The sequence below is a fragment of the Corvus hawaiiensis genome, chromosome 1, assembly GCF_020740725.1.
Source record: "Corvus hawaiiensis isolate bCorHaw1 chromosome 1, bCorHaw1.pri.cur, whole genome shotgun sequence".
Taxonomy (NCBI): Eukaryota; Metazoa; Chordata; class Aves; order Passeriformes; family Corvidae; genus Corvus; species Corvus hawaiiensis.
This window is the reverse complement of record NC_063213.1, coordinates 84,112,834-84,137,856: the sequence shown is the minus strand read 5'-3', so window position 1 is coordinate 84,137,856 and position 25,023 is coordinate 84,112,834. Positions and strand designations below refer to the sequence as shown.

General features: G+C 38.3%; 1 protein-coding gene across 6 annotated transcripts in view; it reads right to left on the bottom strand.

Moving 5' to 3' along the window:
• Positions 1-1,375: 1,375 nt before the first annotated feature.
• Positions 1,376-25,023, bottom strand: part of SEMA5A (semaphorin 5A) — a 322,127-nt gene continuing 298,479 nt past the window's right edge. For all 6 annotated transcript variants that reach the window (XM_048312054.1, XM_048312077.1, XM_048312047.1 and 3 more), the window contains 5 exons: positions 17,164-17,334; positions 12,077-12,232; positions 10,110-10,157; positions 7,701-7,912; positions 1,376-6,330 (listed from right to left, as the gene is read on the bottom strand). In XM_048312054.1, the coding sequence (XP_048168011.1) occupies positions 6,211-6,330; positions 7,701-7,912; positions 10,110-10,157; positions 12,077-12,232; positions 17,164-17,334 (707 nt within the window). In that variant the 3' untranslated portion in view covers positions 1,376-6,210. The remainder of the gene's footprint in view (positions 6,331-7,700; positions 7,913-10,109; positions 10,158-12,076; positions 12,233-17,163; positions 17,335-25,023) is intronic.

Genomic DNA, 25,023 nt, shown 5'->3' with positions numbered 1-25,023 from the left:
GCCCTTCACCATCTTTGTTGTCCTCCTTTGGACTCTCTAGTAGTTCAATGTCTCTCTTATATTGCAGTGACCAAAACTATTTTGTTATTGTTAATTACCTTCCATGATATTTTGAAATCCAAATCTACTGTTGGATGAGGTTTGTGGATGAATCCTTGGGAGAAAAAATAACAAAACCAAGTGCAAATAACACCTTCCTTCTGCATTCTCAGCCTCTAGGATTGGATTAGGAGAATGCTGAAAGTTACACTGAATCTTTTTCTGAAAATTACCATATCTCAGATGATCATTTCAGTTGAGGAATTGCTATGGTACCTTCAGTTTAAGATCAATTACAGTAAGACAGACTTGGTATCACTATAGCAGTTTTCCATAGCCCTTGATGTCAGTCTTACTGTAAAAATTTTTAGCAGGCCTCACTACTGGCACAAAATCTCTCCTTCAAATTGATAAATACTCAGCAAGGTAGAAGCTGTGATCAATTTCCCACAAGCAGTAAAGGCAAGGGGAAAATATGTGAGAAAGTGTCCACCTGAATCCAAAAAGCCACCAGAAAACAAAAGGTTTATCAGTTCCCAGTACACCTCTCAGTGTGCTTTAACTTGCACCATGAAGCAGTCTCAGAGCATGCCATCTGCATGGTGCTTTTTTTTTCTTCAGTAAATGAGGGAAACTAAAGGGGTACACCCTCTAACTTATTGTGGGTGTTCAGCCTGTGGGACTAGCCTGGAGCTAGTCCAAAGTCCATGAGTTCAGCACCAGCTCTACAGATCTGCTCTTAACCTTCTTGCCTTATCCTTCGTGCCAACAAGGATATTTGGTATAGTCGAAATGCCACCTGTATGGTGGCACTCCCCACTTGTGAGAGCATTTCCACCCCTTCTGGTTAACCTGATGCTGACAGTGTCACCAGCTAATTTCTCACCCGATTCTGAGTAAAAACTGCAACTTTGCACAAATACCTGTTGCAATCAGACTGCTTTTCTTGAGCTACTAGCTGGCTTGATTATCCAGGAGCTTACAGTCCGGATAGCCTCACCCTTGGCAGGTCCCCAAAAGCCTCTGTGTTCCTGTGACTTTATTGACAAGTTAGACAAATCTCCAGTCACATTCTTCTACGTTTTTGTTTCCCACATTTTTGTTTTCACTTCTGCCTACCCTTGCTTCTTCTGGGGCTGAAGTTGTTGCCAAACCTCCCAGGTTTGCATATTTTCCTCTTTGTACCATCCCAGTTAGAGAATGTCGTCGCATGGCAACACAATGTAAAACATTCATTTAGTGACACAGAACAGTCTAGTTAAAGGCTATTTCAGCCACACATGCATTCATTTTTGTGGAGAAGAGCAGACAGAAAAAAAGGGAAAATGTCCACAAATCCCACAATCCTTTATTTGGAAGAATGGCTTTTAAATGAAGTCAAGCAGTATCTTGTTTTATCATTCATTTATTTAGCAAAGAAAGGAATGAATTCAAATACCCCACACAATGAACACATATTATTCCCTGATATCAAGATGCAGATTCGCTTGTGAACAATTTTAAATGAATCTGTTTTCTTACTATTGAAGTCATCTTGTACTGTGCATGGATTTGTGCAGAAGCAATACATTTTGGGGTCAATTCTGTAAACACACTAAAATAAGTAACTTGTTACATCTATACCATTGATTTTTACTTACGTGATGAGTAAAAATTATACTCAAGAGCCTATCTTATGCCAGCCTAGGCATGGAAATGACACTGAAAATTAGAAGTATATCTCTCTAGGCTCACTGCAGTGTTGGTGGAGAGACACAAGCCCTCATCAGGATGTAACTCTGCCCATCTAAGTATGCTTTCCTAGACGAGACATAGAGGATGCTGATGGCAGCTACAATCAAAATTGGCCAGACGCCTCAAGCAGAGCGCGATAAGCTTGGACCAAACTGTTTACAGAATTGATCTCATACAGCAAAGCCATTATGCATACAATCAACATTAGGAATGTGCTCATGTTGTGCTGATTTTATTAAAACTGGTCCCACATTTAAAGAAGTGAATATATTCATTCAATAATTATGAGGAAAAAAATATTGAAGCATTTAATCCTATTAACATTTTACTTGCATCTAGGACCTCTTAATCTCTTTTCTGGTTTGAACAGCCATATGGTCTGATGCTCTGAGAACTTTCTTTACTAACATGTGTGTTTCAGTAGCTCTTGACTTGTACGCTGGCACGGTGTTGTCCCAGAGGCTGTTGTGGAGCTCTGGTAGAGCAAGCTAAATGCACAGTATCCTACACCCATGTGAGACTTTAATCAGTACTGCTTAATAGCCTGGAAATCAAAGCCGTTTAAGCCCCATTCTTTCTTCCACTCTCTTATGAAATTCCTAACTCTAGTCAAAAATCTCTTGATTAGTTTTAGCCAAACCACACTGCTTCAACATCAGGTGACTGCAAATGGCTGGAAAAGCTTCTACATAGAGTAACTTAAAAAGGTCATAAAGATAATCAGACTCAAATCAAAGTCCAAGATATATCTGCAAGCACAGGAGTCCATTTTTTAAGCAACTGGGGAACATATGCTATGATTCAAACATAAAAAAATAAGCAAAAAATGTGCACTCAACCCTAGTTGTACTTTGAGTTGGCCAATGAGTGTATATACCATGCAGGATGTGACTGGCAATCTTGCTTCCTCCTCCCTCCATGCAGCAGGGCTACATGGAAACAGCTTTACTTAGGGAATTTTCATTTATCTGCCAAACTGTTTGCATTCAAAATAGAAAAGCATTTTTAAATTTATGCCATCAGTGTAAACACAGTTAGTAATATTAATTAATGCCATCAGAGGTAATATAATTATTTATCCAGGATAGATCACTTTATCCAAGAGAAAGGATGAACTATATTTAAGCACGGCATTTGATGAGCAAGGGACTTGATTTGATTTTCCCTTTCAAAGAACAGAACAATGCTTTCATAACCAAATTTTATCCTTGAGAAAATTTGAGAGCTCTGTTGGCTTAAACAAGGTTTGCAGGAAATGCCCACTTGTTATATTTTTGACAGAAAGAAAAATAAGAGCTTTCATGAAGAAATGGACATCATTTAATAGGGGACTTGGCAGTGCTAGGTTAATGGTTGGACTCAATCTTTAACGTCTTCCAACCTAAACAATTCTATGAAATCTGCTTTTCACCAAAACGTACGCAGCCTATTTTAGAAAAGTAAGTTGAAAATTAATAGAGATTGCACTTTGCTTTGCTCCATGTACTAGGAAAAGCTGTACTAAGCTACCTGGGCAGCTACATAGAATTCAGAAGATGAAAATACTGATACAGGCAGCGCATCTGGGGTCCTCTAAATTACCTAAGACACAAATATCTAAAGGCTTTAAAATCTGTTGTCTCACAATCTAGCTTGACAAGGAGCTCTTGCCATCAAGTTTTTGTCATTTAAGTGCTGTGAAATTTCCATGTTTATCCTCCTGCTTCAGAGAGAGTTTTGAATATATTTCTGCCTGTGATATAGAACAATTAAATCTAGGAAACTAAATGACAAAGAAAAATAATTAAAAGAAACACTTTCCTGACACGTTGGCACGGGAGCTGCTCAAAGATCTGGAACACCTGAAATACTCCCTTGGGAGAGGGAAGTGTGAGCAGACTGAGCATCTGCTAAATGCACTTCTAGCTATGATCATGCAGACTTAACCTAGGGTATTATTATCACCCATATAACATGTACCTAACGTATGTGTTTATCCATGAAAAGAACGGAAAATAGGTGTGCCTCAAACTACTGAAGACTTAGGAAAAAAAGATAATGTCAGTAATTTTAATTAAAAAAAGTTAAAATAAAAATACATAGTTCAAATATTTTAAATATATTGGTCTTAAAACTAATAGTCTAAATATAAAATCCAGAAGTTGGGCTAATGTGCTCTTAGTACAGGGGCAGAAAGGAACGTTGCTCATATGTGTGTATGTACATGTGCTGCTTTTTCTTGGCAGTAGCAACAATATAGGTTTTATTTTACCTTATTTAAATATAACATCTATCTTTTGGCATGAACACAGTAATTCAAATACCATACTGTTTATGATTTGGAGAGCTTTTCTCCCCTCTATCTCTTGCAAAAAAAATTTTCTCCTACCCAGGGCAATCAGCTAATTTATTCCTGGAAAACCAAATCTAATGTACAGTAAAAAATCACAAATTATAGAGACCCAGCATTATTATGCTTTCTGGAGATGAGCTGGTGTGAAGGTGAGGTGCTTTCATTTGACTGAGTTAGTAACAGGGAGAACTACTCAGCTGGAAAAAATAGGCAGCTGAGCTTAATTACTTTCATAGATAGTAAATGTGTGTTCATTTTACTGCATAGCATTTTAAAGACCACTTTGAATTTTTTCATTTTTCTGCAGAACAGATTGGAAACATAGTGCTACATTCAGATCTATCCCCATTCAAATATGTAGCTCACTGCTATCAGTAGATACAGTGTTTACCATTGCTATGTAAGTGTTTCTTGGTACTTTTTGATTTTTTTCATACATAGTTGTGAATCATTTTAATCTATACATGTTTCTTCTCTATTTGCCTATCATAACATAACCTAATTAGCAAGGGCTCTAAACAGAATGGAAACATTTCCACTCTGCTTCTCCCTGCATGCCTCCCTAGTATTCTAGTGCAATGGTCTTTGCTTTTAGCAAGAAAATGAAAGCCCAGTTCTTTAATCCTTAGTATTCACTTATAATTTCTTCTCACAAGCTTCTGAGCGTAGCAAATGCTTCCTTGCTACTATATACTCTGGAAAATCTGACTCAAATCCCTGCAACTTTCTTTTTAGGTGTACATCTGGAATTTCAGACACAAAAATAACAATGCCATGAATGCGGGTGAAGACAGACAGAACAAAGAAAAATGGTATAAAACTTTGTCTTTCCTCATCTACCACTAAAAAAGGAATTAAAACTGATAACTTAAAACTCAAACAGTACTTTAAATATTTACATCAATGAAGTCCAACAAGATCATCATTTAAAACACCAAAAGAATGTTCCTCTAGGAGCTGACTGATGCAGGTCAGACACCACCGCAAGATGAGACAGCCCTTTGCAAATATATCTATGTTCTCTGAGCCAGCTTTGTTTGTCGGACATGTGCATATAAAGTAAAAGCTGGAAAGAAAAAAGCAGACCTATGATTATGCGTACATACCCCCAAGAGCCAGAGAGGGCACACAAAACACGGTGCAGCTGCACTGTTCTGTGGCCAGGCTGGTGGCGAGTGCCACAGCCATCAGAGACAAGCGTGTTCCATGCACACGCACCAGAGAGAGGAAGCCTGTGGAATGCCACAGCAAACTCACGTGCTGCAGCAAGGCTGGTTTACTACAGACACAGAGAAAAACCTCCCAGCGTGCCTCTCCCATCTGCCCTCCTCCCCTGGCCTCCCTGTGGAACATGCCCTTCCACACCCTCACAAAAATTAAACTGAACAAGGTGAAGGCTTTATGTGACTGGGCTCGGCTTGCAACTGCGAGCCACTGACCCTGGAGGTGTCCAGGTTAATTACAAGACTGCATTCCTTAGTACTTCTCTGTACTCTGAGCAGCTGAACTGCAGCCAGAGTGATTTACAGCCCAGGAAGATCAGACTACAGAGCCCAGAGCTGCTGCAGAGGATCACTAAACCACCATATTTCTTCTTGTCATCCCCAGCACCTTGTGAGCTTTTTTTGGCAGTGTGAGCTTCAGGAGACTGCACAGAGGACTAACAGTAAAGATCCCTTTTTACACCCCAAGGAAATAAAAGACAACACCTAAAAAAAAAATTAGATTTGTACTCCTGGCACAGGTTTAAGGGGTAACATTATTATTTCTTTTTAAAACTCAGGCATTACTTAGTCACTTGTTAGAGAAATATAAGTGGAAATTTATGAAACTGAGCAAAGCAATGCAATCCTCATGAATAGTCCAGCAACACCGAGGGACTACAGCTGCCCCTGACACTGAAGGCCAACCTTGCATTCTGCAAAGAAAACATCATGTCACAAACAGGCGGTTTGGGCTTTTGGCAGCAATGGGACATTGATGGCTTGGATCGTGCTTGAAATGTCTCTGAACTTCATCTCTGAAGCCTCAATCACATGAGCACTCGAGTAGCACAGGCCTTGGGGACTGGGGAGTTACAGGAGGCCAGAAAATACACAAGCCCATTAGTACTCATCATAATTATTGAAATCTGTAAAATAGGTATTAGAATAAGTCTTTGCAGTAAGATGTGGATTGAAGTATTTGTTTCTCTCCTCTAGAATCAGGTTGTTTTTGTTAAATGCCTGGGAAGATAAAGAAAAAAAAAGAAATCAGAAAATGAAAAGGACACAGGAAAGGTAACCACCAAGTGCTCTTTCACCAAGGCAGTTTTCATGGCAAGTATCTGTAAGTCAGGCAAAAATGCACTGAGAAATACCTGTGCATTTACAGAAACTTGCATTTGCAAGAAGTATCTTCTTATGTAATAACATTCCTACAGAAATAAATTCTACTTAATAAAGCCAGTCATTTTCCCCCCAATATTACAAAACTAATTTTACGATTCTATGAATATTTTTAATCATATATATGCAGTTCTTCCTATTACAATGAGTCGCATACTATCTTTTTACTGAATAAGAATTATTTCCTCTTTACTGCATTAATTCCCTGATTTTCAAGTGGCAGAAATGTCTGAAGGCCTTAAGAGCATAAATCCTGTTTTTTAAAAAAGTAATATGGGTATTTAGAATACGAATTTTCAAAGGATTGGGGGTTTTTTTTGTTTCTGTAGCTATCTAGAGAGATGATTAGTGGAATTTGAAAAAGCTTTAAATTAAGTTCATATTGCACTGCCAACTAGACGATCCAGACTTTTCTTGCTGTTTATAATGAATTTCATTAAAATGTCTTTAATTACAAAGAAAAATGCATAAATTAAGAACTGGATTATCCAGGTAGGATTTAAGAAAAATCCTCATTTGCAAAAAAGCTTTGCAGCTGCATGAACAAACTGTGTAATCTGGACATACTGAACTAGGTATTTCCAGAATGCACATCCTTTCTTAATTCAGTGGATCTGAAAAGCAGAGTTATTTTAAAAGGTCACAAAAAGAAAACAGCACTTTGGGAAAAATGATGAAATAGTATGGATATCATTATAGACTCTCAGTACCTCTGTCCTGCTTTTTCACAGAATAGGTTGGGTATAAACACTAGCTGAAAGTCTGACCCAGAATATATTCAGCAGATACATCTCCTCTATAGAGATATAGTGCAGGAAAATGAAGAGTGACCTTGATATTGGGTCATCAGAGCCATCACTTCAGTAGATGCCATGGTGATTGCTAATGGCCCTATTTACTTCTTGAACAAGCCACCAGGGAACACAATTAGGAAAAAAGTCCCACAAAAGATCTTGAGTGATTTGCTTTTTCCAGGAAAGCCTGCTGTATAAATTATACACACATGCAAAATCCAACTTCCTGCCTAAAAGGGATTGACAAGCAAAAGGATCTGCAATTACAATACCTCAAGTGAAATCTACTTTTGTCATTAACAATCAGCGTAAGTTGATCTCAAATGCCACTGCGGAAAAGCAGCAAGGAGAATTCTTTTGATATAGCAAAAATGTTGTCTAGGTGCATTGAGCAGCTCCCAGCCCTCTGCTCACCTTGATGGCTTCTACAGAGTCATATTTGTCCAGTTTGTTGATGTGGTTGGTGATGCTGGTGTTGAGCGGAGCGGGCGACACCGGGTGGATGACAGTCGCGTCGTGGGACTGCTGCTGGTACCGCTGGCAGTAAGTGTAAACAAGCAGGGTGAGAAGGCAACCAAGGATTGAGCTACTTAATCCCACTGCGATCATGTGGAACATGTTGAACTCTGCAGAGAGGAGAAAAGAAGACAATCTTAATTTTAAGGCAGTAGCAGTAAAAGCTTCAGCTCGGGGAAAAATGTAGACAAGTGTTTGATTCAAATAAGGATAAGGGAATTTTCATGTGTTTCCCTGAAAACTCTCAATTGCAATGGTTTATCCCTACAGTAGTAAATTCATTTTGCTTCCCTGAAGATTGTAAGAATCTTAGATACCCATACATCTCTGTAAGTATTGAGATCTTTGAAAGATGCTTAAACAAGTTCAGAACACAAATAAAAGAAAAATTAATTGCATTCCGTATGTTTGAATAGTTCATCATTTTTTTCTTCAGACTGTCTAACAAAGCCTTGTTATATATAAATTATGTATATAGTGTACATACACAGCTTTTTTCTTTCAGTGAACTGAAGTATCACCTCCTCTGCTGCTATCACAGTTCTTTCTCTTACACATAGTGACTTGTGGCAGAACTGACAAAATCCTGATATCGTTGAACCACATTTGTGATTCTCATAAATGTTTTCCATATCCCTTTTATAGGATGCATGTCCCAGAAGCAGCAGCACCTATTTTTCCATCCCTGCTTTGATTCTTGCTGGTTACCATTCTTTCTGTATCTTGGCTAGTTCCCCTCTCCAGCTCTTAGAATTTTTTCTTTATATAAGGGGGAGTAAGGAAGAAATGGCAGCATTTTAGGGGAAAACTGGAAGTGGTGAGAGATGGACTCCTTGACTCTCAATATACTTTTAAGCACAGCAGCCAGAGAGTGCAAAGTCAACAACTCAGAGCCCAGCAGTCTCCTATCTGCTCTGCTTATCAAAGGTCTGATGGGATCAGACCATGGGAAACCCTCTCCACCTACGCAAGGACTAAAACTGAGAGGAAGCCCATTGCTGCATGAAACTGTAGAAGGGAATCTAAAGCACTATCATCCTCTGATGTTGCTGAACAGAGATACCAGGTCAGATATGGCACCAGTAGGATTAGCTGAAAATAAACAAATTATATTGCTTTCCATAGTTATATCGAACTGGAGGTGTGCTTTTTGATTAGGAAAGAAGTATCACTGCGAAGCTCATGTTGGAAATTTCATCTTAACATGACTGAAAATTTGTTTGTTGTGGCCTTAATGACACATTTTAAGCTAATATACTGGTGCTAGTCTTAAAACCATCTGTCAGATCTTTTCACTGTAATACAGAAAAATGGGCTGGCACATGGTGCTATTTTTTTTTAAAACCTCAGGTAGGACCTTTACATGCCTACTGAGTACTTAGAAACATGAACTAGTATTTAGGTGGCCCAGTTGACTGTATCAGTATATCAATCTATCACTGAAATATCCTTCTACATCTTTATGAGAGTTTCCCAGTACTGTAGAACTTGGAAGAATGTTGTCAAAGTACTACTGCTAATTAGCAAAAAAATCAAATTACATTATCCTGGCTCAAATAACAAGCTACCATATGCACAAGTACCCTTGCACAACCTCTGTGTTTTCACTGTCCTTTATTAGGTTAAAAATGAAGCTTATCTGTGCATGGAAGAATACTAGAACTGGCCAGAGCTATTACCATGACGACACAGACTAAGCGTGATAGCTCAACACAGAAACAAAAAAAAGTTCATTTTCCTTTTTCTTTTCTTCTTCTTCTTGTTTAGTGGCTTTAAAAGCTTTTCCTTTCAAGATTGGTTTTGCTAGTACCATGACTCTTCAGAATGGAACCTTTTATTTACTTTTTAGTTTTGTCTCTGGCAATGAAGCTGAAAATGAGTCCCAGACAGAGTCTCAGCTATTAAATAGGTTAGCAGGCTGGTTTTCTGCTGTTTATTTGGAGTCCAAAAGAGGTTTGTGGACTTATTATCCTGAAAAAGGTGGAGCAACTTCACAAATTTTGACCTACTGATAACCACATTATTACAGATATTTCTTTTTGAGTACAAGGGTGACTGCCACACTGAAAAAGAAGAAAATACAAACATCCAGTACTGTGTCTTCTACTCTCAAAGGTCACCAATGACAGATGGATATTTAATGAGAAATCTTGTAGTAACTACATTTTTCTGTACAAGTGTAAATAATGAGAATGCAGCATTTAGACAGCAGAATAATGCTAAGGGAGTGCAAAAGGTGAAACAAAAGCAAAAAATGGGGAATCAATATTTCAGCATTTAATAGACATCTTGAGCTGAAAAGCTTACCGCCACATCGTTTCTCTTCTATGCTGCTGGATCGTGCCACAGATATTTCTAGAAAAAATAAATAAACCACTCAGGCCAAGGAGAAAAAATATTACCGAGAACTTCTAGTTAGATTAACACAGTAAGGATTTAAAAATCCATCCTATTACATCCACTTCAAATTAAAGGTAAAAGATATTTTTACTGTGTGGTTGAATTAATAGAAAGGACCCATGACATCTTCAGGTTCCTTATTTTCCCAAGCAAAAGCAGCAACTTATTTCTAATTCTTGCCTCAAAACATCTCTGGAATAAAAAGGATGAAATGCACATGAAAACATTCTTTGTGGAGTTTAGGCTTGTGGAGAAGGAGTTGATTTACTGAAGTAAAATTAACTACAGTTTAATTACCTTGCACTCAAATGGGCTCATTACTTCTACAAGTCACATCTAGCACTAATGTGAAAAGTGGGAATTTATGCATCTTCAAAAAAGAGGACTGCCAATTTTATAGGTCTCAGTCATAAACTAATAAAATACAATTCTAGCTTGTATCCTTAACATTTTTACTTTGAAAATACAGAATAAAATCTGTTGGCAATCAAGTTTTTCCACTCCTTACTTCCAGACCATGGTTTCTATGAAGGGAAGTTCTCCCTTACAAATCAGTCTCTTGAACCCCTCTGAAAGGATCAAGAATCATGTGTATACAAGTGGGGTAGCTGACACAGTATACCTGGATTTCAAAAAAGCAGGATTTTAAGTTCTTCGCAACAAATTTCCTTTCCAAGCAACAAATGAAGCGAGGGAAAAGATACAGAAACTGGCTAGTACTATGTACCCAGTTCTTACAACAGAGGAAGGTTGCTACTTCTGCAGAAGAACTAGGGAGGAAAGGAGTTATAATAAATAAAAGCGAGCTGAGTGAACCAAAGAAAGCAAGATAGATTCCCTAAGGTGAGAGTAATGGGCATGACCTTATCTGCTCTGTTACTGGTAATGTGAGGAGGAGCAGCAAACAAACCAGAAGGGCAAGAGACATGGTGGCTTGCTTCAGATTCTGAAAATGCCTACTTTCCAAAACAAGATGTAGAGCTTATACTGGATTAAGCTGCAGATTCACAGAATGTGAATATTAATAGAGCTTCAAAAGCCTTAGAAAAGGGAAAATAGTGTGGGAGTTCGAGCATTATGCACCATCCATAAAAACAGCGTTTAACTTTGTTGATGTCTTCGTTACACTGCACTAAAGTTTATTGCATAGTCACACAAAGAAAAGGTTTCTGCACTGAGTAAATGCAGCTACATTTCAAATGATAAATTAAAATGTAAATTCTTCTGTCTGTGAAAAGACCCCTAGCTTTTTTTAATGTACATAGGGAGAAAGTTGACTGTTAACAGCAGTGCATTGTGACCACTCATACTGTTGTGTGGATTTAAATGACTGCTGTGATTTAAAAACAAAAGTACAGTCATGAGTTTTGACAAATACTATAGAATAATGCATAACGTGACTATCCATCAGGTACTTAGCAGTCATGGGGGAGATAAGGACTGTAGGCAAAGCCAATAGTAATTACCTTTCTGAGCAGCTAATAATGTAAGGGAGTCTCTGAAATGATTTCCAGATTAACAACCACAGAACCCATTTTGTACATGCAAACCAGAAAACCTATAGCAATGTTTCTCTAATAATCCTAGTCTCAAAAACACTTAAAATAAAAAGCAAACTATTTCTACTTGCTGCGTGTACTCATCCCCTGCTACCAAGTAAGATGTGAGAGACCTGCAGAATGCTGTGACAGTGACTAACCAAAGTCCTGGGCAGTGAATTGTCTCTACACAGCAGACCAACATCCTTGTGCTGACTACAGGCAAGTTCTGCACCAGCTCATGGATCTGCACAGTGCAGTCTCAAATAGTGCTATGCCTCGGTCCTGAAATCTTGAGAGATTTCACTAATCCTTCAAGGAGGTGGCTGATCTCACCTGGTATAAGGTTGGAGTCCACAGCACAGGCTCGGCTCTCTGTGGTGTTGCCCGTGCACTGGCTGCCCACAGGAAACAAAATGATGCACTGACGAGTGCGGGTCTGGAAGCCAGACGAGTCACAGTCAGACCACTGGGACCACTCGGACCAGCTGTCTGCAACAGGCAGAGAGGGACACATGCAGGCACTGAGATTAAGGAGTTCAAGTACACTGAGTGAGACAGAAAAAGCTCATATTTCTGAGTTAGGACAAAAGGCCTCCTCCACAGATACCACCACCTAGAAGAGGGCAGCTCCTTCTTTCTGATAAAACAAAGGCATTTTGGCTTTGGCAGAAGTCTCTGAAGTGGGGAGTGTGATTTGCTGCAGACATATCATGGTTTTGGCTTCTGCCATGGCCTTTGTGTGTAGAAGTTAGAAGCCGGGGGATTCTGTGGGGGGCAACTGAAAGCATGATAGCTGTAGAATTAATTCCAGTCTAGGTCATTACGGTGGACAAGGCCACTGTATTTTTTTATGTACCTGAGATGTAGCAACATAAGAGTATATATTCCAATCTGAAACAGGATGTGTATTTAACCACAAAAATAGTAGCATCTTGAAGATTTTTTAAAGTTTTCTTTTGCTATTTCAGGTCCATCTCTTGGCTGTAGATTCTCATCTTTTCTTCCCCATTCAGTTTGTCACCTTCTATTTATTTTCTGTATTTTTTCCTCTTCTCATGTAGCTTTGATTAAGATTTTTTTATTTCATGCCTGTGTGACCTCAGATGCTTTCCTTAAATGAAATGAACTGATCTCATTCCCATGAGGTGCCGTGAGTTTCCCGCACTCAGCATTCCTACAACTCAAGGTGAAGCCTTGCCTTCATAGGAGTCTTCTGATTTTGGCAAATATAGTAAAGACAGAGCTCAGGTAAACTTCCTTTCTTCTGCCAGCTTTTCCACAGAGATAGATTTTATGGTTTTGATATGGAATAAATAGTTGTACTATCCCAAACCAAACTTGTTTCTACTTCAACATTTTAAGTGATTTTATGCCAATATGAAGCAAATTTACAAATTTCTTTTTGCTTCAGATGAAAAACTGTATTTTCTAATTTTGAGTCAAGTTAGATTAAAGAACATTACAATTTGTAACACAGCTTTTTTACCATTTGTAGTGAAGCTTTTCTATGCTGTCAGTCAGGTGGAAAGTTAAGGAAGTTTTACACTCTTTGGGGCCCCTTCCAATACATTGTATAATTCCAGCATACAAGGTTCACATTTACTCATTACTTTGCCCTTGTTCACACAGGAAAGAAATTAAAACTCTCAGCCATCTAAAATTTAACAGACTCCAGCAGGAATATTTGAGACTGCAATCTTGAAAAATGCCAAGCAATAGATGTTGTTAAATACACAGATTTACTTAGCAGGTCAGGTAAGAACCAGGATATGAATCTTTATGAACAATTAGCAACTGTCCGGATGAGGTCTTCTTTGAGCAACAGGACAAATACCTCGATACAATCAGCTTGTGGGATCTTGTTATTGTGAGTGGCAGAAATACTCAGCTCTGTCCTTTGGCTTTTCTGTTTCCTAGGAGAGGTTCTGGGAGGGCCTCATTTGCAGAGTGAGTACTAGAAGCACACAGGCGGATGCCAAAATGTAGTTCAATCCTAATTCAGCAGGTAGGAGACCTGAGGTGGGAGTCAAGCAAATGGACAGGCTTCTTCCTGCTTACTTAGTGTGGCACATCCAGGAGTTGCTGTTATCACCTCCAGTGTCAGCTGCTGGGTCTAAGTAAAATAAGTATATGGATCTTTACTCTAAATATTTAGTAACAATAAAGCCCTGCTCATTCAGGTTTAAAGGAATGTTGCTCATTACAAATCTTGGCCCAGTTCTCACTGGTGGCAGAGAGAATGCTTAAGCCAGAGCCAAGACTCTTGTCCAGTCCTGGTATAACTGGGATATACACAGCAGGTGCCAAAATACTTGTGGGCATCCTAAATGCATCTTGTTGGCTGGTGCATTCTGCAGCCCCATCTCATCCAATGCTTTTGACCTGCCAGATTCTTTGTTGAAGAAGCTACATCCCATGATAAAATAGGAATGTCAGAGTACACACAGGTCATGCTAAGTCCCAATCAGGTGACTTGGCAAGGTTACTGTTTTATCATGCCCCTTAGGGGAGCCACATGGAAATTACGTGAGTCCTGTGGTGCACCCAGACACTACAGAACAGGTAGTCCGTGGGTCTGGTGCCGAGCTGATCAGCTTCATCTGGCACACAGAATCACAGAGGAGGAAAGGAGGGACATCAGTGCAAGCACGAAACAGAGGGTCACCCCTGCAGTGGTGGATCTTCACACCAAACCTGTGGTTTGAGGAGGTTGTTGGGAGCTCAGAGAGCTGCGAAGAAGTAAAGCAGCCAGGATAACAGATGTATGATTTCAAATTGTCAGATCTGCCCTTTGTGGAGCCACTACCTCTGCCTTCACTGGGAAGCTGAACCCATAGCTTTTGCATGCTCTTCTACTGACTCGGCTATCTTGCCCAATTCCTTTGATTTCTGTATCTTTAAAGTATCTGAGGCTCTCTTGCACCTCAGGCAGGCTCCTCTCAGCTTGCTCCTCAGTTCTGTGCAAAAGTCATGAGAATGTAAAAGAGAGGGTGGACTGGAGTGGTGTTTAACCTGGAACTGTTTTTCACCTCTAACTCATGACATGTCATGTCTTCTTCGTACAGTCTTGGCTGGTCTTTGAAGACAGGTAAAGATAAAGCAGTTCCTAAGAGACCCCTTGGTGGAGGCAGCACTGCAGAAAGATCAGCTTAATCAATGTAACATTATAAATTTCTTTTATGCAGAATTACACCACCATTCCTAAATGCTCAGCTGCTTTGTCCATTATTTGTACATGTGAGTTACCAATCCAAGGATAGAATGCATTTTCACCTCTTACAGAAGCAGTAAATACTTTAGGTATAAAATACTGTTTTATGCAACATATTACAGACACCACTGCAGCTGGTTACGCTTACTGATAATCAGCCACTGCTGATCAATACTGCAATGCTTCCTTTCATATTGCTGTGATTGCATTTGGATAAATTAAAAGAAAAACTACAAACTCAATGACAGAGCTTTTAAAATGAAAGATGAGGAACAACTGATGTGTTTTGCAGACATAAGCCTGTTACTTAAGTGCATACTTGAATACTTTCAGTTGGATTTGCCATTAAATCTCTATATCCTCAACAAATCTTTACTATCAATTTTCTGCTAGTTTTGTTTGGGGGGAAAAAAAAAGCAGTATTTCAAATGCCAAAAAACTCTTCACTCTTTTCACAACTTAAGAAATGTTATAAATCATTTCCATTTTTGCATATGTATTTCTGTGTTGGTTGGTTGTTCTTAGATTCCAAGTGTCATTACTATTCTCTTCTTATATTGAGCATGTCACTCAAGCAGTGAATGTCAGCAATGGTACTTTCAGATCTGCACAAGGAAGAACCACTCTTCACCTGGTCCTTACCACAAGAAACTGGCTCTGCAGGCGATCAGGCGTCTGTCCAAACTTGATCTATGTGGCACTGTGGTTATTTTTGACCCATACCCATGTGAAATAAGAGCAGTAAAGAGTGGTTTTGAAATATATACTGTAAACATGAGGCAAGGGCCAGTCTCACAGCTAGTGGATGATGTGCTGTTTCAAAAACCTATGGCAAATTTTCAGTGAGATTGAAATATTAATAAAATATTACAGAATGTGAGAAATACACTTTAAGCTTCTGAAATGTTATTGTTTTATAAGGGTTTCCACTTTCTTGAACCAAGATGAATGAAACCAACCTCCTACTCCATCCTGTATCTGCTCCAAAATTTGGGTCACAGGCAGGTCAAAATAAGATGAAGATATTATTTATGAATGTTTGCAAACTGTCATTTATAGGAAAATGGTGGTAGAAAATAAATGCACAACAAGAGAAATAGCTACAATACCAGCACAATGAACACCCCAGCTCTGACCTTTTAAAGATGCCTTAAGGATTTCAATGCAGCTATGCAACTTCTACACACAAATGTACACTATTTGTCTCAAAAAATCAAATCATCAATGGATTTCGATGCTTGGCTTTTTTTTTCTTTAAACCCAAGACAGAATGTTGCATCTGCTTTAATTTTGACAAAGTAGGTACATTTATTCTGCTGGAAGATATGTAGCGCCTAGAAAGGGAAAAAATCATAACAGGTAATATGATCCATTTCATCTCATGGGGCTTTTGCCCTTGCATGCACAGCCTCATCATATGAGCAGAAAACATTTGCTCTGAAGTCTAGGAGCTCTAAGTGAAGCAAGTAATACAGCGTGGCATCAGAGCTTCTTCCTGTAATCCACTAATAAGCAATAAATGAAAGTTTATGTGGTTTTAATTTCTCACTCAAAGTCATTTAAAAAAAATTATTTTCCTTTAATATGAGTCAAAAGACAGAGTCAAAGTGACAGAAATAGACATGACCCATAATGTCATACAACCAGCAGGAGTGCTGAGACATTTAATCTACTAAACACACCACAGTCATTTAAAAAGATCGAGTCTTTGTTCCTTAACATCCAAAGTTGAAGAAGGAATTTTACAAAGCCTACAAGGGTTTTCTTTGTGTTTTATATCAGGGCAAATATTATCTACTTGAAGGACCTAGAGAGAACATGCATTGCTTATTAACCTCAGCAATTTTCTTGCTGTGAACATTTGGTGTTATAACAAAAGCACTTTGTGACATTTTTATTAAAAGTCTCATAAACTGTTTGCATGGTCCACTTCAAATATTACACAACTTTACTTAATCCAGATCCAGACATGGTAACTTAGGATTTTAATTTTTAAAGAGGGACGAAGGAGTTTGTGTCCTATAGAACATATTCTGCTAGTACTTGATTTACCACAGCATTGTAGCATGTAAGAGCTGATTGTGCACTTAATAAGGGAGAGAAATTATTTGCTTCTAAATAATAGATCAAGGACATCATATTGCCTAAGTGGGAATGCCTTATTCAGTGGCACATAAAGAACAAAGATGGATGGGCTGATTGGCCGTACCTGGACATGGCTGTGTGTTGCAGAGAGCTTCTTCAGTGTGCAGGCCAAGGCAGATGTCTCCTCCATACGCCGGGGCTGGGTTTGTGCAGGAGCGGGTTCTCATGTAATGCCCTCCTCCACAAGTTGCTGAGCACTTTGACCACGATGACCAACAAGACCAGCCTCCATCCACTGAAAAGACAAAGAATACTGCATTTTTCCAAGCTGATGTGAGACATGACACAATCCAACTCATTTTTCTCATATTCTGTGGATCTACTTCATGGCCTACTGTAATTATTGGATATTTTTGGCTGCCACTGTACATAGTTGCCACAAATTTAATCTTATCACGATGCAATTTAATTTTAAGAGCCCCTGGTATGCTGGAAAGCCTAACAAAATTACTCATCCATATAAGACATTTTTAGGGCATCATAATATCTTTAGGATGAAAATATTTTTATTTTTCTTTTCCTTTCCTTTTCTCAGTTTTGAGGAAACAAAATACCAAAGCTTAGTAGAAATATTGTAAGCTTAGCAGTTTATCAGAACTATTGTAAGCTCAGAGTAGTTTTTTTATTGATGTAAATAAAACTTGGCCCAATAATAGCAACAGAAGGATGGAGGAATCCAGAATTTGTTTCACAATCCAGGTGGATTGCCTTAACCCTACAATCCTTTTCAAATGATCTAAAACAGTTGTAGGATTTGATGTGACAATATAATGTTACAGTCTTAATACAGCCCTCCACATAGACGTCAGCAGCAGAACAATGGCAGAAGTTTAAAAAAGCAACACACATTGACAAAAAGGAGTTGCCACTTTAAGTTTCTAAGACAATTTTTGAAAAGAAATATTATTACTTACCTTCTCCCCTAAATATTATTATTTACCTTCCCCTCCGCACCCCCTTTTGTATTTACTAATTCAAGTATGTCAAACTGTTCTCCAGTCAGAGTTTTCACAACATTCTTCTGAAATGTAGGCTGGATTTCATGGGAGACCCATTTGTCAGATGGTTTATGACACATGGACACTAGAAAAGATTTAAATGAAAGTTCACCTCATTGCCTGCACCAGCCTGGCTCCTTTGAGCCTCTGTTCTTAAAGCTACTGCTCCAGGATGTATTTCTGATATTTACAGCCACACTGCAGCCCATCTGCCAAGGGCTTCGTTTTTGTAGCCACATGACAAAGTCAGATGTACTTCTCCCAGGGAAGTATTCCTTCTGCAAAGAATCTCACTATTTTCTTCATTTATCTTTCTTTTTTTTTTTTTTTTTAAAGAAGAGACAAAAACCTAAACTTTCAAAATTTTCATATCCTACAAAAAATGAATTTCTTTTCAAACCTCTATTTAAAGTGTTATCACTTAAATTCTTAAGGAAGTAAATTATTTACTATGTCTTTTTGATCTTTTCTGTTCAATTAATGAAACAGCCTTTCAAGGGGTAGTTTCTACTGGTTTACTGAAATGCTATTCCATCATTATCTCTTACCATAAAAAAAAAAAAAAAAGAGTTTACAAATCTTAAGAAAATTAACTTACAATGAAAATATCTACGTGGTATTTGCATTTAAATTCTCTCTTAGACGAAGATGTAGAACATTTAAAAAATACTCATTTTGGCTTTGCAGGATTTCATATCACAAATGCACTTGGTGAGCTGAGCAGAATGATTTCTATGCAAAGTCTTCAACAGTGAGAAAATGAGATAGGAGAATTTTGATATTAAAAGCTATACATGCATTTTTTAATGTAATTTCAGGTACAGTATATCCTCAGGTTCTCAACTGTTAATCAAACAGATAATTCACTATTCCATACCTAAGATTATCTACTAATCCTGCAACTGAAGTTGTTGAATATACTGCATTTTATTCCCTGTACTGTTTGTTTGCAACACCACCTTAAACATCAAGAGAGCATGGACTTGGCACTTCCTTGCTAAGAACTGTAGTTGTGAAAACTCTCGCAAGTAATTTGTCTGGACTCTGAAGCCTAATTCAACAGATAGGATTTCTGTGATCTAGTATGCAATTTAAATAAATTACTTCCGTTATTAAGGAATTCAATGATAGTTACATCATACACCAAATCATCCAGCTATAGAGATGTATGAGAGAGTTTTATACCACCTGTCATAAATAAATACTACATCTCGGTAGAGTATCTGACTTGCTCTCATACTCATATTTTTCTTATTCATACTTTTCACTGGAAAACAAATATGTCTTTTTGCCTGAGATAACTCTATTAATGCAGTATTATGCAAACTCATATCTAGGAAAGCCCTAGGTTATTTGTCTTCAGTGCAGGTGAAATATTCTGTGCAATTTTATAACAATTTCAAGACATGGTATCTTTTATTCAGAACTTGCCTCTTTTTTCCTTCTTTTTAAATTACATCAAATAAAAGCAGAAGCTGTTACCCAAGCTATTCATTTCATATGATATTAAGACCTTACCTTTCTAGATGCTCCCTTTTTTCTTTTTTTTCTTTTTTCTTTAAAGTCATCTTTGACTAGCTCAAATGAATAATCAGAGGCATGTCTGCTGCAGCATATAGACTCCACAAAAATGAACTGATTCTGCCTGAGATTGACCACACAAAACATGAATTGTCTGCAAATATTACAGGTGCATTGTTCACGGTAATGGAGACAGTGACCCCCAACACTTTTCTACTTATTTTTCAATGGACCAGAGTGAGAATTACAAATGCACGTGCATTTGAAACTGCCATCTATCAACAGGTGGCCGAGAACACAGAGACCGATGTGACACCCAGGAATGTCACCATGTTCCACAACTGCAGTGATCATGGCTGTACTATGTACTCCAGATGTAAAGGGAGAAGTGGGTCTGGGGAAGGTGGGGAAGGACAAATATAATAGACAATGTTAGATTTGATCCTAGTTGAGCTAGACAGTGCAATTATAACTTTTTTTTTAGCAACTATTTACTGACAGGCTGCCTTCCTAAATCTCTAACCTTTCAAGGACCATTGTAACTACCTCTTTTACTTGTCCCTAGAACTTTTTCTTTTCAGCAATAGAGGATAATAAGGCATCATCATGGTTAAATAAGATCAAAGGAGTGGGTATTTACTGCTTGAGTTTTTACAAGACCTAAGTAGAACTCTGTGGTTTCTTTCATCTTTCTTTAAGTTGCTTAGCAACCTAGCACCATCTAGGTTTTTTTTCTTTTTTTTCTTTTTGTCATGGAGCCCTTAATGTTATTTCTGCCTCTTATAGGAAGAAAAATACACAGCAGAAAGGAAAGTTCCAGTCACCACAGTTTCTTTACATAATAATTTTGTAGAGCTGTTGGACAAAAGAACGTCATTAAAGTAGCTCCACAATGAAAGACTTAAAGAGTCTCTACATTTTCTGGCAATTGCTGAGGTTGGTCCCTTTAGGAAGAAGGGTCTCTTCAGCTAGCAGTGTGCTATCAAACAATGCTGTTTCCTTTATAGTAAACCAAACAACTTTTTGCCTACTGGCTGTTGTTGAGATTAATAAATATTTCTTCACTGTAATGAAAAGAACACACACCATAGAGAAGAGGGACGTACCAGGAAGAAACAGCGTACAGAAATGGGATCTCCTGAGGACACAACAAAACATCCACACTGCTGGAGAACTTCCAAGAGATAATTAGGTAAACTGGATACCCTGCTATGCACTTCAGGTTTTACAAGGAAGTGTGGGCACACACTGACCTCACCTGCTTTCATGAGAAGGCAGATGGAATTGCAGGCTCCTTTATAAACTGCCTGCATGCTGGGCAGCCTACTGCTCCCTTCCAGACACCTGGGGGATCATCCCATTCCACATCACTTAGTCTGCTGCTTTTTCCCAATCCTGTGGGATACTGCTGCATGTTTCAGTGTGGGGAAAGAGCAATTTTCACTTCACAGTTTACAAAGGCAAAGTATTATTTCTGTGATACCTTTTATTCATAGAAGCAATGCTGGATGAAACAGTCAACATAGTGCAATGCAGAAACACAAGGCAAACAAATGGTTCTTGAAAAGAACAATAACAAAATCTAAAGGTCCACTCGGGTTTAAGTCTGTAACTGAGAGTTTTAAGTTAGAAAAGAAACAGTTGCTTCCAAGTGCAGTTCATCCCTCTTCCTGCTAGCTATAGAATCAGCCTTGAGTGATCAGTTCATGTTATGAGATGGGCTTCAGCCTCCATTTACTGGAGTAATTTTTTTTCCTCCTGATCTAGGAAGCTATTGCAGGATAAATTTTATTCTTTTAAATACATTCCTGTTTTCTTGTGGCCAAGTATGACTTCAAAGAAAAAAATAATAGGAGGAAATAAAAACAATAATGAAGAAAAAAAAAATAAAACCAATAAAGAACAACTGGCTTTAGGGGATGCATAAATAACTTAAATAGTCTTTCAGGGATTTTTGTATATCTGAAACTCATTATTGTTATTAGCAAGTTTAGTGATATATGAATTGATTCAGATCTTCCCAGCTAAAATGTCACAACGAAACTAAACTAAAAGTACTATAATAAAAATCCATAATTGGTAAAATCCCAAAATAGTGCCATGAAGTATCAGAACTTCATATCTAAGGGATGGCAACTGTCCTTTCCCTGTGATCCTCCACTACACTCTGAGGGGAAGAGGGAACAGGAACTCCTGTAGCTCATGGTACTCCGTGGTGCTCACACAGCTCTGCTTTAATTGTCTAATTAAGGCACATCGGCCAAGCGTCCCTATGTCCCTATGCAACAGAATACAAGAGAAAGCAACAAGAAACAAAACAAAACACAAATGAAGAAAAGTTGTCTTTTTCTGCAGAAATAAATGAAAAGAGGTGCAATACTGTAAATTAGGACAGTGCTCTTTATGTTTGGTTGTTATTATTGTCAGGCAAACAGTTCTTTTAGTTAATAGATTCCTGTAATTTTTGTAGATTTTCAGAATTAAACAACACTTCTCTTCATCATCTATTTCTCTTCATAATGTAAATATCTTGCAAGCCACCAAGGATAACAAAACCCTGATATGACTGATATTAGATTACTTTCTTTTATTATTGACTGCATTTTAGTAACTCAAAGAAAACATAAATGTCAGTGAGCATTCAGAGATCCTTTCCATAGTTATTGAGGCTGTTCAGTTCAATTCTTGCCAGCTCAATGCTATTCACATCTCTGAGACATAAAAAAAAGAGCTGAGGCACAGGTTCAAGGCATAATTTGCTAGTGCAAGACAATAGTTCAAATTCTCCTGCCCCTCAAAGTAGCTTAGCCAGATGGAAACTGAGTACTGAGAACATGCCTTTGCCCTACACTGCCTCACAAACTCTTCTTGCAGCTTATTTGGGAGAGTGATAGTTAGTTGAAGGCAAAATTTTATGGGGGATCATTCTAAAACTTGAACAATACAGATAAATCATCTTCCAGGACCTGGATACAATTTCTGGCAATTTTCTGGCACTGTTCAATTTACTATTATATATTCAGCCTTCAAATACTATGAACAAAAGGCTCAGTGACTGCTACCAATCTGCACATTGGTGGACCATTTACTACTGCAGAAAAAAAATTCAGTTTCTCTCTCTCCTGGAGGCTTAAAAAAGGCTTAATAGAACTCACTGAAGGCAGGGTCCAGATAACTTCAGTAATTTTTTAAAGTTCTGGGATCCTGCATTTAACTATCAATTTCTGTTTATTAATATATTAATAAGTATACTTAAGATGCTGCAAGTGTTGCAAGACACTTAACCAGACAAGACAGCCTTGTACACTTTCTCCTTGTGTTAGTCCTTCAGAGCATCCTTGGCATCTTCCAGGATGACACTGAGCCCAGATTAATTCATTGAGAAGCATAAAGTCCTGCTGACTTTCAGCATGACTTAAATACTGCTCAGTATATTTCTCTACGACTCCCCTTTCTCAGCAGTTTACATCATGAGGGGTTGATCCTGCCTGCAATAAGCAGAAGAGGAAGCAAAGCAGAACCTGAGGTTGCAGTAGCAGGAAGGGTTCTTTATGGCTGCCATTGCACCTCTTCCTGCTAACCAGAATATTTCTGGAAGTGTAATGACTGGGCTGGACTGTAATTAAAGGGTTCTGTGCCAGAAGGGAGCAGGTAAAGCTTTCCTTACCCTGGGAGAACTCAGGAAAATCTTAGAGACCATCAAATTCTTTGTTTTAATTCTAGTACTATGGAAAACACTTTCAGGTCAAGGTCAGAACAAAATCCCCCCACGCTCCTTAGCCTTTCTGTCTCTTTCATTAAAAATTAAGAGAATTTAAATTTATTGGTATTCTTCTCCAGTAAGAATTTATTTCCCTCCTACAAGTTTATAATCAGGTCTAATTTATGGATAAGCCTTATTCTGCAACAATATTTTACTCTCCCCTGTCTTAAAAAAAAAAAAAAAAATCAATTACATCTAGTGCTTGCAAAGTTTTCCCTTCAGATTTATCTGAGATCTGATTTAGTCTCCTGTGTTTTTTTCTTAATTACTGGCAAACAGTAGTTCTGTAGCTGAGGAACTTTGTGATTCCTCGTTGCAGGCTATGATACATCTAAATACTTTATTCATGCTCTACATCTCTATTCAAATTTGCTTTGCACTAAAAAGAAAAATGAAACTTGTCCCTAAATAAAATTATTAGATAGATTAGGTCACTGCTTGGGCTTCAGAAAGGCCCACCACACTTTATATCAACTGATCTTTTAAAATATTTTCAAATTCAAAGCACAGTTTCAACTTCTGCCTTACAACTTCATGTTTTTTAGTCTGGGGTATTGTCTATGTCATAAAAAGCTAGGGCCTCTACAACAAACTTATAAGCATGTTTTACTGGTTAAAACAATTTCTTTCAAAAAACGTAACAGTGAATAGCTACAGAGCTTAATAAAAATACCGCTTCTGAAAACCTTTGGCTTATTTTAACTTCAAAAAAATCCAGCAAATTCAAGATAGCATTTAATTTGAAAATGAACAGCAAGGGATGAACAACAAATCCAGCCCTGTTTTATAGATACTCTGTGCCCATTTGATGAATGTATTTCAGTTACTACAGCATGGTGGTACAATCAGATGTCTCAGAGCTTGTGAGCAGAGCTGTTACCTTATACCACATCACAGATGCTTCAAGGGAAGCTGAAGGCAGTGTCCTATGGAGACATTCCCTTTGCAAGGGAAGCAGGAGCCAATGAGGAGTTGCTATGTTCTTGCTTGCTTCACCTACTGCACCCATCCCCAGGGAGGCTTGCACACATTAGTACAATGGTCTTCTAGATCTTTGACTTAACTAACTACTGCCAAACTACTTGAATAGGGCAGTTACATGAAACAGAATCGTTATAATTTTATTATCCTGGGAAAAGCAAGGTGTTATGATTGCAGTCTGGGAACTAATGAATCAGATCATGCACTAGGGCTGTGCACACAAGGAGAAGATTTGGACCACGATTTTATAATTCTCTGAAAAATGTTGGTTCTTTGCTAGTTCCCTGCCACCTCTCTCCAATAGTGCTTAACGTAGAAAATACGGACACCCTGCCCTGGCCATGCCTCTGTGCTCAGAAAGAAGCATCGTCTCTTCCCTTCATCTCCTCAGATGTTCACACTCCCAGATAGAGAAGCTACACAGTGAACAACTGAGGCTACTTTCCTCCTTGGATACAGCAAGAAAATTTCACCAGAAAGCACTGGCTGGTTGTGCCCAAGTGCCTCTTTCAGAACTTCAGTGGCCTAATGGGCATTTCCCCAGACTGAAACAGGGATCCTCAATAGAAATTCCCCATGGATCTGCCCTACCAGCAGGAGAGCTGGGGGCTTGAGTGTCTCAGGTCATTCAAGTTGTCAGACAATCCTACTGCTCCTGTTA